The 16,060-nt window shown below is 42.7% G+C and overlaps 1 protein-coding gene across 4 annotated transcripts in view; it reads right to left on the bottom strand.

Moving 5' to 3' along the window:
• The window catches only part of acoxl (acyl-CoA oxidase-like), a 164,705-nt gene that overhangs the window by 28,218 nt on the left and 120,427 nt on the right, over window positions 1–16,060 (bottom strand). For all 4 annotated transcript variants that reach the window (XM_042332935.1, XM_042332937.1, XM_042332936.1 and 1 more), the window contains 4 exons: window positions 13,279–13,388; window positions 8,940–9,051; window positions 5,606–5,693; window positions 2,123–2,193 (listed from right to left, as the gene is read on the bottom strand). In XM_042332935.1, the coding sequence (XP_042188869.1) occupies window positions 2,123–2,193; window positions 5,606–5,693; window positions 8,940–9,051; window positions 13,279–13,388 (381 nt within the window). The remainder of the gene's footprint in view (window positions 1–2,122; window positions 2,194–5,605; window positions 5,694–8,939; window positions 9,052–13,278; window positions 13,389–16,060) is intronic.

Raw genomic sequence — 16,060 nt, 5'->3', positions numbered from 1 at the left:
CAGAGAGTGTGTTGGGGTCCTGCTGGAGTCTAACCAGCTAAAACTGCATAGCTTGCTGTTGAAAATGCTGTCTGGCAAGCTTTCCTGCTGCTTGTCCAGTTAGAACTATCTGTAAAAATCCTGTTAGGACTTTGGCCTGCAGGGTTTACAGGAGCTGAGTGGCATGAATCCCTGCCCCCAGCGACTGGTCTGCAGTCTTGCCGATGAGCTGTCATCAGCAATCCCCTGGAATACTGCGGACCCGCCTGGCTCAGGAACTAGACTACCTAGACCGCCACAGAGGGCAGGCTCGATTCTGATATCCTGTTGACAAGCATGTCACCTAGGAGCCAGTTCAGCTCTAGGAGACCCCACTTACATTTCTGTGACCCACTGGAGGCAAAAGTCCAGAATCTTACCATCCCTCACAGCTCTGCTATCAAATCCTGCGCAGACACCACCCCCTCCCCCCAAAGCACAGAGGCCATTGTATCATTTGAAGCATTTGTTCATCTCAGTCTACACTTAGTCTGTGTGTATCCTCTAATACTGCTCAGGAGCAGATACCTATCCAGGTCTTTTTCTGAAGGAGTTAACGCAGCATGAACTGCGTTTGTTGGTAGCAATGTTCCGCACAGACACTACAACATGGAGGGGAAAATATTCTAATCTCTTATTCCAATTTAATGTTTTTCGTTTCAAACCTGTGCCCTCTAGTTCCGCTCTCATGATCCAAGTTAAATTGCTGATTACATCTACACCTCCTGTCATTATAAAAGCCTGGATCTTTGTTTTTCTAATTAGAACATGTTTGAGTTGTGAGGAGAAGACTACCCCTCACAACTTCAAGATTTAAATCCTGGAATTACATCCTTTTGAAGATAAGGTGCACACAATATGGACTCATCTGTGATTGATAAAGGACTAATCTAGATGGTTCAAATAATTTATGATATGCAGTCTAGTAGTGTTATAATGCCATTATAATTTGCACTAAACTCCATTATAGTGCAAGTTTACTCACAGTTGCACCATGACCCCATTCACTGCAAATGGACGGTCCACTCACTTATGATGATAATAATAATAATAATCCTTACATCTGAAATAGCACCTTATTACATCTTCCAGACGTCTCAAAGCTCTTCACAGAATAGCTTCCTCTATGCTGTCTGTCTTTTTGAGCTAAAGCATCCGACTTCATTAGTCATTAGTTGCCGTTGGTTATCGCTTCCTGCTTTGTTGCCATGCGCAAAGAGTTGGCCGCAGAGTCAAACCTGCTATTGTGCCTTGTTATAACACAGATTTAATGGATCCCAAACACCACATTAAAACGGGCTTCGCTGTGCTGTATTAGGAATACTGCAGGCCTTGTGGGAAAAAGTCAGTAATGGAGATATCGTTAATTTAAGTACATTTCTAAAACATTAGATAAAGACATCATCGTTAAATGCTTCACTTGGGAGGTCTCCCGTCTAAGGTCTTTTCTGTAATGAATTGCATTCAAAGTTCAGGATGTTATTCTACTTATGATGGGAAAGCCAAAGTCCAAACATGTGCAACAGAGCAAAATATTCCCTTTTGTGTTTCTTTAAAATGTATATATATATATATATTTAACACATACAAAACCACATATTAAATTAACATTTCAAATTAAAATTGCTCCACTTCTAAAGTCCAACTACAGGTTATTCAGTGTATTTTGTGTGTCAGAGCAACTCCAGCTTTAACTTCTCCTGGGTCTTAAAGCTAATAAGTCAGATTTGCTCAGCAACTTGGAGCATCTTCTCAGTTAGTGTAGTGAAATACCTCAGATAAATTTGCTTCAAAAAATTCTGCTGAAAGACAGGGCTGAGTTGAGCTAATTGAATTCTATTTAAAACTGAAGTAAATTCCAGCTAACACTCAACACCCACTTTCCTGTCAGCCTTGTACACAGGCTCCAGTGCTTATAAACTGGCAGCACATAGGTTTGAAACATTGCAGCCCACCTACTCAGTAGCGGGGATATTTACAGACCTCCCCCACTCGGTTATCAACAGCTGAAGAGAACATCAATGTGGTTCAGTGATAAGAGCAAACTTGCTCAAGTACAAGATGTACTCGCCGGGTTTGGAGGCGATGTTCACTGGTTTCTCACCTTTTTTAGTAAAGCTTGGTCTTTGGGCTCAGGACACTCTTTCACAGCTTTCCAGAATTGTTCTAACGTCACTGCCACAACAAAAAGAATAAACAGATTCAGCACAAGATCATTTTCCCTTCCTCCACCCAAACTTTATGTATGTCTCTTTTTTCTGCAAGAATCAAAGATGTGCATTCAGCATGACTGCTGTAATCAGAGCAATAAAGTAGCAACACTGTGCACTATCTTGTGCTCTTCGTTGTGTGGATTGACAGTGTGCAGCCTGCAACAAAGTGATGCTGCAGTTAAAGAATGGCATGCTTTTGCGAAGGCCTCACTCAGCTTCGAGAAAATAGAAAAAGAACTGTGGGAGCATGCTTGGTTTTGTCATTTGCAAGCAATGCAATTCACATGCAAGGCTGCTTTACTGCAGAGGCTTATTTCAGAAATAACGTACAGTTATTTGGCATTTTACCCATAAAGGCATGTATTCCATTTACAGAACAATAATATGATACTGAACAAAAAAGCAGAACTAATGTTACATGCAAAGTGTCCAATGCTTTTTTCTGAAGCTTATTTTTCTACATGTGTGGGTGGCTGAAATGACTGAAAAGGTTATCTGCTACCTACAGAACATTTTACCAGACTTAAAACAGTCTGACCCACACGAGTTAAGTTTAAGATGGTGACTGACTTTTTAAAAAAAAATTTTTTTGGGGGGGGTTTGTGCCACATAATCAATGTGAGATTAAAAGGAATTCAACACAAGATTTGCATTCACAAACTCAGACCTCAAATGATTTGAGCAGACCACTAGCATTCGAGTGCTTCGAGACGCCTACCTTGCGTGAAAGGTGCTATCTAAATGCAAGTTGTTGTTGTTGGCTTCATTAAAAAAAAGTGACAGTTTATAACCTTGCACAAGCATTTTTGTTTTAAATTTTAAAAATTATATGAGGGTCAAAGCTGCAGTATTTCTCATTATGCAAGATTGGGAAAATGTTTAATCAGGATGAGGAAAAAGCGGATTCCACCCCCACCCTGGGCTCAGGTGTCCAACCAGCTGTGAAAAACACTTTGAGACAAAGGTATTCTGTAAATGTCAATCATATTATATAGAGTAGTGCAGAAGTTTATTTTTTTTAAAAATTACTTCTGACTGACCAGATGGTCTTTTTTTTGGTCCTGCACATTTCTATGTTCCTAAACAGGATTATTTCACAAAAAGGTAACTAAAAATGGGATAAGTATCAAATGTAAAACATCGCATCCCTCAAATCAAATAAAGACTAGTCTTTCTCGAGTCGGATTGTTTATAATGATGATAATAATAATTCTTGCATTTGATATAGCACTTTCCACATCTTCTAGATGTCTAAAAGCGTTTCACAGAATATACTGTAAAGTGAATTGACTGTATATTTATGGGCAAACGCAGGAGCCAATTGCGTACAGCAGTGTCCCACAAACAGTCGTGGACTAACTTGACCAATTTATTATTGTTTTTCTCTTGAGGGATTATTATCAGGCGTGTGGAGTAAGGAAACTTGCCCAAGGTTTTGCCCTGCCAGGAATCAAACCCAAGTCTCATTTGCGAGGCGAGCACTCTAACCACTTATGAAGTAGAATCACCAGATAAACAACTTGTGTTGGACGGCTCATTTGGTTTATCAGCAAGAATGAGTTGAACTGTTTACCAAGATCAAATATACAGCATTGTAAAATTGCACATTATGTCGTTTGAGTCAAAAATACAAGTCTACTGGCTAAAGGATTGTTTATGGAAACTGCATTTCAGAATTTACTGAAACAAAAATTCCATTTGAGGAAATCTGCAGAGATCGATGGCAACATCTTCTTTAACAATTACAAAATATTTTAATTCATAAATTAGCACATCAGATCAATTGTAACTGATGATCTGCATCAACAAAATAGATGAGATCATCATCAGCCCAAGGTCAATAGCATTTTGTAATACCTCTCCTCAACATCTATTTCACAGTACAGACATCCTAAACTAAGCAGAACAAGTGGTGGAAAGCAAAACTCCAATTTATTGTACACAATTAAAAGCTGAACAGTTCAGAGATTGATATTTTATGACTGAATAAAATTAAATGCACTGAAATTACTTTTATTAAAATCAGATCTGCAATCCAAATACCAAAATAATACATTTATTGAAGTGAATTTTTTATTGGGGAGCAGTAACTCTGTAGTGCCTATAATGCCAGAGAACATTGAGTTATATCACATTAAGTTCAACTTCAAGTACAAACAAATCATATTTTGCATAAACAAAGACAAGCATCAATGTTTACATTATGCAGTTAGTTTCTTAGAAAATTAAGTTAAATAAGATTCATGATATGACATAATTTCTATTTTGTCATTACTCATATATACAAATGAAGTTGCAGATATATGCTACTGGCCAGGAAGGAAGGCTGGATTTTTTAGGACCATATTGACTAATGTTTTCTGAATACAACTTATTTTCAAATTAACAGGAAGCAAAATTACAAATGTCATCTTTTCCCACAGCACAATGTGAAAGTGAGGCCTAGAGTTCACAGCACATGGGTAAATCCCTAAACTGGGGCATCAGCAGGAGCAGTGCAATAGGTCTGAGCATCTTTGCAAGGGAGGGGAAGGAGTTGGCCAGCTTTTTCACTCCAGGTCACCTTGCTGTGTGAGCCCTGCTGGAAAGCTCACTGTGGGCCATCAGGTAAATGCAGGATCAGATTCAACTTTGACACTGTCTACAGTGACTCAGAGAGATGAGATAAGGCACTTGGCCAAGGTACATGTAAGACTAGCCAGGGGATGTTTTTCTTAAATCAATTCTTATCATGAATATTTTTTTTTCTGGAATATTACATTTCCTTTAATACAGATTTATTGCACACATTATAGTGTTTAAGCTCCCAGACATTGCAATTAATGCCACAAAAATAATCATTTCCCACTAGAAAACATCAACATAATTTATGATTATCAGTCCAGTCTCAAGCAACCATCTCCATTCAGCAACCACTCCGTTAACAACTACACTGGAGCATCCTGGACAGGCCGGTTTGCACACCAACAAACTCTTATTTGGAGGCCACCCTTACATAAAGGCCACTTTATACAAGTGGTTGTTAAAGACCGGTTGACTGTACATTTATTGCCACTGTCCTATTGCACTGCGAGGTCACAACATCTTGGAGCTCCAAAACAGTGGAACATAAAATTACAGGAACAGGGCATTCCCATTTCCCCATCTCCAATGAACTATCAGGGAAAGGCCTTGGCAGACACCAGGCACTTCCTCACAAGCAAGGAGGGGGACAAAGCAATAGCATTGGCCAGTTCTCAGCTGTGTATGGAGCGTGACCTGAAAGCTGATTCCTCTGCTACAACAGGTGTGCCATGTGTTGACATTGAAGTATGGGAAAGGGAACAATTTTTTTAAAAAAAAATAAAGGTTTTCAAATATTTTTTGTCACTGACCTCGATGAACGTGAGCCAGAGCGAGGGCAACAACATGGTGGAGGCAGGAGTTCCATGCACTGAAAAATTCTTCTTTCTTTTTCTTTACCTAACAAAAGGAGGAAATGCTCTAGCAGTCCAGAGTAAAACAATATTACCTCTAAAATGTTATATATTTAAAAGTATATAAGTTCAGGGCATTTACTTAACATCACTGAAATAACTGCAAATAGAAGTAAATATAAATTTACATTTAAATAGCACTTTTCACGTTGGGAGGATGTCCCAAGATGTTTGGCAGTCCTGGCTAGGCATCCGAGCTGGGGATGAGTGCCGAGAGGGTGGGGAGGGGAAAAATGACCGAAGGCGCGGTCAAAGAGGAAGGTCTTGAGATGGACCTTGAAAGAGGTGAGGGAGGGAACAAGTCAGAAGGACCCAAGATGGAGTTCCAGAGAGTGGGGCAGATAGAAGAAAGTAAGCATACAAGACATTAATTCTCAGCTCCAATAATGTGCAGCTGAATTCAATAATATTTCTCACTTCATCATAAAAATAAAATAGCTGTACTTGCTACAATTAAAAATAAATGGCAGAGCAAATTTCCAAATCATTATCACATGATTGTCACTTTAGAGAGCTTTTGGGTTGTACTTTACACGACAATTTACATTTATGTATCTTTCACGTAAGGAGGATGTCTCAAAGTGCTTCACACAGCTGACTGGGAGCCCAAGCTTTGGGGATGGGTTGTGGAGAACTGGAGAGAGTGGGGAAGACACCAGATTATTATCCAGTATTCCAGATTATCCAGTGGTAATATGATGGAATTGTGGGAGTCCAGACTTATACATGTACAATGTCTAGCTACGCAAAGTATCAATGACTCTGGCTATCCATAGCAACAAACCAGCACCAGTCAGGGTCTTCAGGAGAGAAGCAGTTTTGTCAACACTTCCTTAGGGTCTATGTTACTGTGGTAACAGACTTATTTATAACAAAGGGCAGTTTCCACAACAGCCAGAGCAGAAAAGCAATGCAACACGCACGCAATTGCTGCTAAGTTGCGGGTTGTGACTGATTCTTGGCCACTGGTTGGGGAAAGTCCATAAAGATCAGTGAGCAAAAGGAGACTGTGTGTGTGTGTGTGTGTGTGTAGGCTGAGCCACTCATCTCACTAGTAGCCTCTGAGTGAGCAAGTTGGTTTTCATTTAAATTGCCACGTGGGCGTCAGGAAGAAACACTTTTGTGGTGGGTCTGGCTACCAATTTGATGCTTTGAGGCTGCACCCAATAGTGGAGTCACTGTCGGTGGCTACTCAAAGATGATAACAGGAATAATTCTTCATAAACTAAAGGAATAAATCCCCACCTCCTTTATTTCTTTTCCTCTGATACTCGGGAGCAGTTCCAAAAGCACGAGGCACCCTCCGTTACTCGCTTCAAGTGACCACACATAATATCTCAGCCCACACAGTGAGTGATGTCAGCCTAATGTCACCCAGCAGGGACCACTGAATGGTAATCAGCAGCATCTAATGTTCCTTTTGCTACATTATGCATTAATGCCAATTGTACTGGTAAATCTGTGCTTTGGCTGAGATTAGCTAACTCAGCACAGGGTCTGAAATCTTATGGTTCAGTTTCACAATGGAAGCTGGTGTTACAAACTAGGCCACCTGAATATTAGTTTTTTAATTTGCTTTCTATTTTGTCTATTCGCTGACATGACAGCAGGTTGCAGGTCAAGGCGGCCCTAAAGTGCCAGGGCCTCGGGACGTCCTCCTGACGTGAACAACAACAACAACAAGATTCCATTTATAAAGCGCCTTTCACGTCGGGAGGACGTCCCAAGGCGCTGGACAGTTGGGTCAGGACCCGAGCAGGGGGGAAATGGTCAGGGGAGGGGAGGGAAGGGAGGGAGCGAGGAGGGGGTAGAGAGTCGAGAGGGGAGCTGAAGGCACGGTCAAAGAGAAAGGTTTTGAGACCGGCCTTGAAGGAGGAAAGGGAGGAGGTGGCGAAGGCACTGGGGGATAGAGTTCCAGAGCCTTGGGGCTGAGAGGCTGAAGGCCCGGCCACCGATGGTAGGGGATGTGGAGCAGACCGGAGCCAGAGGAACGGAGGGTACGGGCAGGTAAGTAGGGGGATAGTAGGTCGGAGAGGTAGGAGGGAACAAGGCCGTGAATGGCCTTGTAGGTGAGGATGAGGATCTTGAAATCAATCCTCTGGGGGATGGGGAGCCAGTGGAGGCGAGCGAGGGTGGGAGTGATGTGGTCCCGAAGCCTGGTGCGGGACAGTACACGAGCTGCAGAGTTCTGAATGACCTGCAGTTTGTGGAGGGAGGTGGCGGGAAGGCCGGCGAGGAGAGAGTTCCCATAGTCCAGCCTTGAGGTGATAAAGGCGTGGACCAGAGTTTCAGCAGCGTGAGGGGTGAGGTAGTGCCGTAGTCTGGCGATGTTTCGGAGGTGATGGAAGGCGGTGCCAGTTGTGGCGCGGATATGAGGAAGAAAGGACAGCTCAGGGTCGAACAGAACCCGAGGTTCCTGACTGGCTTTGAGAGGTGGAGAGTGCAGCCTTGGATGCTGATGCTGTCAGCGCCTGAGGTGCGGAGGCGCTGACGTGAGCCAATCAGGAGGGCCTCAGTTTTGCGCACGTTGAGCTGAAGAAAGTTGTCTCTCGTCCAGGACTCGATGTCGGACAGGCGGCTGTCAGGACATCGGTGGTCGTGGAGTTGAGGGTAGAGGAGGAAAGGTAGAGTTGGGTGTCATCCGCATACATGTGGAAGTTAACCCCATGTCTGCGGATGATGTCACCGAGGGGGAGCATATAGAGGGTGAAGAGCAGGGGACCGAGGATAGAGCCCTGAGGGACACCACACGAGATAGTGAAACATGGTACATAAATACAATTTGTTGTTGTTGTACAGAACAATAACTTGTACATTTGTGCTGTGAGGTACAAGAGGGAGGACTGTGTGATCACTGCTTTTGTAAAATTCCTGCAGTTCCTCTCCGCTCTCTAACCACTGCTATGTTATTTTTGCTCTTTCTCTCTGTAGATGTTGGGACATCACGGATGATTTCCCAGAGTAGAGATTACAAAGAGAACTCTCTTTCCAGGCCTCAGCCATGACTCACTGTATTCGACAATTATGTGGCGAAGGAGAGCCAGGGCTGACTCTCCCATTGACAGAGGTTTACTGTAATCACACATGAGCACATTTTGCTTGTGGGCAAATTTTAAGCTCTCCTTGCGGCTGTCTGCTTTTAGACTGGTTACCCCGGTGACCGAGGTAGACAGAGGAACCTGAAGAACTGAAGCAGGATTATCAATGGAGTTAATCTCACTTCCGATTTTACCTTGTCATAGAGTCTGGCTGACAAGCTTCGCTGCAGCACCCTCTCTCGAAAATTCAACGCTTTCAGTAAGAAGCTCAGGCAACCCACCACCTCTGTGTTAAACGCCAGGAAACTATCAGGAGAAAAAACAAGAGAGTCAGTCTACCAGCTGTTAAATATACTTTGGGGTAAAGTTTGGAGCAAGGATTTCATATCTAAAATTATATTCAATATCACAGTTTAACAAAATTAGACACAGTATCAGTGACTAGGATTGAAAGAAGTAATCATAGATTTTTCTTCCCCTCCCTTCGCTCCTGAAGACACTGATTTTTTCTGGGGTCCCGACTGGTACCTCGCCCAACTGGTCATTCTCTGGGTGAGCCTGGATAGTGCGTGTTGGAAAGCTATTCAACAATACAGGGCGTTTACTATAATTGGATGGCCATTGGAATAAGGGTGCCTCACACAGCCAGAGCACAGGGAAAGTGGCCAGTTACTCTGCTGTTGACTTTGGAGCTCAATTAAGATACAACGAGAGACAAACGTGGCTGCACATTGGATGTGAAAGTAACTGGAGGTTGTCTCTGATCTCACTGCTGTAGACTGGTGACACTGACAGTGACACTCCGCCGTTGACTTCTGTTTGTGGCTACATTCCCAGTGTGTCGATGGTGATGTTGACAGCTGAAAGTCACGTTTTGGAGTGTCCTCAATGTGCTTATGCTGACCAGCTGTTTGCCTTGGTTAGACTGGCATTGCAGTGTGTGGTTTGGGAGTCTTCTGAAGTCTGGAAAATATGGCCATTCCAGCGCAGCTGTGATCATGGACCCGACACTAATGCTCTGGACTAATTTGGAGAGCTTCGCGATTACTTCACGCTATCACTAAAAATAGTGATCTTCTCATTATCCCATTATATGACAATTTCCTATTATAAATACATCAGGACCAGATGCTATTTTAGTGATGTTTGCACGGCACATTACCCTTATATACAGGGCAGGGCAATTTTACAGTGTAAATAACTTGATAATAAAGGTCTAAATTGATTGACGCTGTGCTTGTACAGACTGTAAATGGACTGAGATAGACCTTCTCAGATGTGGTAGGCCCCTAATTTTGGGAGAGAAAACTCATGTGGGGTTCATGCTTCTGATCTAATGTTCCCTGCTGGGAGAGTAGTGTCTATAAAATGGGCAAGGATCAAGTTCAGCTGCAAAACCCTCTACGGTTGAATAGCCTACCAACACTCAGTGCCCAAACTCGGACATGAAGATTGGTCTCTTTAGCAAGATATCAGCAGGGGCCTTCACACAAGCAAGTACCAGCACCTTTGGAGAACAGAATAAAACTGGAGAAAGTTAAAAAATATAAACCAAATTATAAATTATTTATAACCGCACACAGGAAGCTTGGCAAATGGAAACTCCTGCAGTGCTTAAGACACATCAATATTGTGGGCACATTGTAATCTGGGAGATCATCACCAACTTCTCAACGTAAATGGGTGTATAATGCAACTCAGTGTGCCTCAGGCACTTATCTGAGTTGAAAGAACTTTGTTCAGACACTGGTGAGTCTCGAGTCTGCCTTTGTTTAAGTCAAGTCGCAGACCTGTAACAAAGTCACTATCTGCACTGATTTAAAGGAAGCAGTGACAGAAGCTTGGACAGTAATGTATTAGTCGCATTTTTTAACCAGGGAACTGGAAACCTTGACCTTTAAATGACTTTATGTAAACAAAAGGTGCATTACTTCATTCTCAAGCACAAACGAGTCACCTGTACTAGGCATCTATTCAGTATGGCTTAAAATGTAACTTTTATCCATCTACTGGAGAGGAATAATAAAACTACTTCATGTAGCAAAGTGGTGACTGCAAGAACTCTGTTGTGTTTATAAACAGAGCCAGTTTCTAGTAAATCCTGATGCATCCGAATCAGCTTTTATCAAACCCACAGACAGCTTACCAACCTCCAGAAGAACATCAATATTGCAGGCCAAGTGTGCTTATATTTTATGTTGTTTAAAGCAAGCATCATCACATTGGTTTTCTCTGAGCTTTGTTATCCAGTATACACTCTACACTGAAATAGATGGAAGTTTGATTTGAGTATACGCAGAGGAGAATAAAAAGTTCTGCTCCATTCCCAGGGCTAAAGTGCTGTGGATGACTGTGAGCAAGGAAGGGACTTGGTTTCTGATACTCCATAGTATTAAACATGGCTTCTGTCAACTGTTGTTAGTGTTCTCTTTCAATGGTAATGACCAAAAAGTTATCTCAAAATAACTCAAAATTGAATCACAAATGCTCAGTTTGAATTAGCAGATAAGGGTCATTAACACTTTCACCAGCACATTTTATGCTTCAGAGTACTTTACTTTCCAGGATTATTTTCTCCCTCAGTTATTTACTCATTATTTTGCCTTCTGTCCAATCTTCTCCCTCCCCTTACCCCCCCACCTCCCAGCTGTTCCAAAGTATAGTTCCAGAAGTGCCGATTGCTTCTTGGTACCTCATCCAGGGCATCAGTCATCCTGATCCTATCCAAACCTGACAGTCATGCTGGAATTTGTTTGACCAGCAGGTCTCCAGTTAGTATTTGGTAGTGGGAAAGCTGATGGAAGCCCTTTCCTTCCCTAACCCAAGGGGTATTCACTCCCCAATAATAATCCTTGCATTTGATTATCACAAGATCACAAGATTGGTTTGAATGAAGAAGGCCCTTCAGTCCATCCAATCTTATCCTTCCAGAATGTTTACCCTACATCATCATGAGTCATGGTAAAATAGTTAAAACAAAGGATGAATCGAAACCTGTTTTCCACTGGATAGAAATCAGCTGCCTGTTATTAATAAAACACAAAAAACAGGTTACCAGCAGCTGAGGAAAATTTACAAAACCTTTATACCTAACTTTCCTAGAATTTAGCGTTCTATCTATAAGTCTTTTTTTAAGAAAGTGCGTGTTTACGAGCAGACACAGTTATCTGTTATCTAAGTCAATATCCATATATCGACATGGGTAATGACGGGAGTACTAGCATCTAGGGGCTCCCAGCCACATTGCCACAAAAGATCAAAGGTCCAAAGTCAGCTTTCAAGCCAAATGTGATAAATAAATCATGGAAGCCGTCTAGCTTTGTCAAGCTCCTAATACTGCTTATCTAGGGAAGTGGAATGAAATGAATTTCAGCATATTGTAGAAACAGAATTCTTTACTCCCAAGACTCGTAAGTTAAATCTACTGCAGGGTGTTCATAATAACTTAATAATCTTTGGGTTTTAAATAGTCTGTTATTACATCTTCAGCATGTCCCAAAAGGCTTGATAAGATTTCACTGCAGTGTAGTGACTGTGTACTACACTGCGGTGAACACGCTGCCAATTTGTGCACAGCAATGTCCCACAAACAGCCATGATCTGAATGACCCAGTTGGGGGCGTTGGGGGGGGGGGAGATTGTTGTTCAGGACACTGGACGAAACTCCCTTCTCTTTTCAAATAGTGTCATGGGATCTTTAACATCCACCTGAATAGGCAGACGGGACATCGGTTTAATGTCTCATCAGAGGATGGCATGTCTGACACAAAACCATCCCTCCTCCCAAAGCACTGCTACACTGAAGTTGTGTTGTGGACAGCACTCGTTTTCCAAAGTAATTGAAACAAGGGTTCAAATGTAAATCACGAATCTTGAATCACATGAGTCATGTAGTGTATAAATACTGGAATGGACTTGTTGGGCGAATGGCCTGTTTCTGTGATGTACAATTTATGTAAATGCAACAGTAAATTTACATCTATGGTGTGTCTTTCACATCAGGAGGATGTCCCAAGGCGCAGAAAAAAAAATCTATGTAAGACAGCAAGTCTTCCACTGCTGATGCTGTGACTCTAAAGTCCCAGAGAAACCTATTTTCTTCCAATTATCCTTATCCACTTATCCCTCTCCTGCAGCAGAGTTGCATTGGTGAAAAATAAAAGAATATGGAGAAAAGACAGGAGACTAAACAGATAGCTCTTTCAGAGAGCCAGCACAGGCACAATGGGACGAATGAGGACTGTGCTGTATGTTCTGTGGTTCTATGACCCTTCTTCATGTGTTAGCCAAAACAATTTGACTTTTGTGAGTGGTAGGGAGGAAATCAGATGAGCCTGACCCAGTACTGAATGTTACACACAAATAGACACATGTCAAAATTTGTTTGTCAAATTATCTTCAAAAAGAATTTCTCCACCTAAGACCGCAATCAAAACGTGGAGACAAGACGTAATGGGATTGGTGGGCGGGGAATGAAAATTAAATGGATGGTTCACTCCGACTGACAGGTATCCACACTACACAGAGCTATACCTGGTTCTTAAACTGTCGGCTGTGGAAGCGGTCCAGTGTTTCAGCAGTTCGAGCACTGGTCTTTCTTCATATTGCCGGGCGTACTGAGCTAACAGGTCACGGGCAACCACCTGCAAGAGTAATCATCAGTTGTTACTGGTCAAACTAAAGAGTCCTGCAAACTGATACAATTGGGTCATCTTTCCTCGATGCCCACATACAGCAAAATGTCTCGCAATGTTTTCAAAATAGAATTTTCCATTGTAAAGACATTGGGGTAGATAGAAATTCCACCTGAGTCTAAAGTGGGTCTATTTTCTTGGTATTTCAGAGAAGCCAGAATCTTACAACAACAACAACAAAATTACATTCATGTAGCGCCTTTCAAATCGGAAGGACGTCCCAAGACATTGGAAAGTTAAACAACAACAAGATTGTATTTATAGAGCGCCTTTCACGTCGGGAGGACGTCCCAAAGTGCTGGACAGTTGGGTCGGGACCCGAGCAGGGGGGAAATGGTCAGGGTGAGGGGAGGGAAGGGAGGGAGCGAGGAGGGGGTAGAGAGTCGAGAGGGGAGCTGAAGGCACGGTCAAAGAGAAAGGTCTTGAGACCGGCCTTGAAGGAGGAAAGGGAGGAGGCGGCGAAGGCACTGGAGGATGGAGTTCCAGAGCCTAGGGGCTGAGAGACTGAAGGCCCGGCCACCGATGGTAGGGTGGTATAGCGGGGGATGTGGAGCAGACCGGAGCCAGAGGAACGGAGGGTATGGGCAGGTAAGTAGGGGGATAGTAGGTCAGAGAGGTAGGAGGGTGCAAGGCCGTGAATGGCCTTGTAGGTGAGGATGAGGATCTTGAATTCGATCCTCTGGGGGATGGGGAGCCAGTGGAGGCGAGCGAGGGTGGGAGTGATGTGGTCGCGAAGCCTGGTGCGGGACAGTACACGAGCTGCAGAGTTCTGAATGACCTGCAGCTTGTGGAGGGAGGTGGCGGGAAGGCCGGCGAGGAGAGAGTTCCCATAGTCCAGCCTTGAGGTAATAAAGGCGTGGATCAGTGTTTCAGCAGCGTGAGGGGTGAGGTAGTGCCGTAGTCTGGCGATGTTCCGGAGGTGGTGGAAGGCGGTGCCAGTTGTGGCGCGGATGTGGGGAAGAAAGGACAGCTCAGGGTCGAACATAGCACCGAGGTTCCTGAATAGCTTTGAGTTAAAGGTTTGCACCTGAGTTAAAATCAAGAGGGGTGGAGGTAAATTCTCAAATACAGTCTTAATTTCTGAAGTTGTTTTTCTGTAAGTTTATTTTAAGAATTACAGAAAGCCAATGTCAAAGTTAGGACTCAATTCAATTATTGCTAATTTCTGGATACTATGAAATATCCCAGTTTCACATCAACTGGTGTCTTCTCTTGACACAGATAGTGGTAGTTGCTGGAGAGGCTTGGGGTAAGCTAGATTTTGATATTTTGCTTCCTGCTTTGGGGGAATCTTGTGCGCTCTGCTCCTCCTCCAAGATATTAATTTTCTAGTTACTCTGGGGAAGGGGCCTTCACAGCCAAACCCAATGCACCTTCCAACAGCAGTCACTGGAAAACAATGAAAAAAGAGGTCCTCTTCCTTAAATTTCCGTCTCCCTGGCCTGAGACAAAAATGCATCCCTCCCACTACCTTGACTTATCTGAGACCAGGTAACAATGTACATCAGAAATCTAATCTGAACCTGCCTGGTCAGTGAGAATCAGTACTCCAACACACAATGCATTTACCCACCAAGCCATTATACACATTGCTTCTGTGCTATCAGTGTGATTTACATTTATTTTCTTACATTCTTTTACAAACTCACACTAGAATAACAAGCACTGCACAGCCTTTCTGCGTGCATCTTACTGAACAGGAAGTGATATATTGTTGGGCGTCATCACTTTTTCCTTTAAATACAGTCCTGAACTTCAGGTGTCGTACCATTTCTTAAGCTATTATATTGTCAAAGGATTAGCAAATATATATCATAAAGTGTATCTGATTTCCTTGGGCAATAATAGGTAGAGATTATTAAGTGTGAAAATAATTGGCTTGTTATGACGTGTTGAATAAAGCATTGTGTTTACTAATAAAATAAAGTTGTTTTGAATTTTTTTTTTACAAATTTGTGCAACTTGAGTCTTCTGATAGGGAGTTACATGAATCCCCCCTCTTCTCCTGAAGGTGCTGACTTACATAGGAGTACAGATCTACTGAGACCAGTCATTGGAGGGGGGGAGGGGAGAGTCACAATAGTTCATTTTGGTACAGCCTTCTACCTACTTTACATGTGCCACCTCTCCAGCTGCAGTCACTGGACTTGCGTGCGGGAATGAGAATCATGGTTAGTTGTTTCCTCCCTAATCCTGAGGCTAATTTTAGCCCAGGCTCCTGCCTCGGCTGCTTGCTCAGCATAGACCGGGCATTAAACCTGTGATCTTTCTGAACTCTATGACTCAAGTTCATTACACGCAGGAGCTCTCCTGACTGAGTCATCATCACAAGGCAGAGCCTTTAACTCCTTTGATACAATTGTTAACCAAGTCCAAGGTTTTGTTCCAATTGGGTTCTGATTTCTTCCGGTTACTCCATTAACTTGTTATGAATCAAAGTCACTCAAGTCACGGAGGTCCCAGGTTCGGTCCCTGTTTGTGTTGAGTATAATAATAAAATTATGAGTATAATAATAATATAGCGTTTTATCATGTCTTTGAAACGTCTCAAAGCGCTTCACAGAATATACCGTAAATAATAATATAATAATAATCCTTGCATTTGATATAGCGCTTTTCAC

Source organism: Callorhinchus milii, unplaced genomic scaffold (assembly GCF_018977255.1).
Source record: "Callorhinchus milii isolate IMCB2004 unplaced genomic scaffold, IMCB_Cmil_1.0 Scaffold3, whole genome shotgun sequence".
In the NCBI taxonomy this organism is placed as follows: Eukaryota; Metazoa; Chordata; class Chondrichthyes; order Chimaeriformes; family Callorhinchidae; genus Callorhinchus; species Callorhinchus milii.
This window is presented reverse-complemented; position numbering and strand designations above follow the sequence as displayed.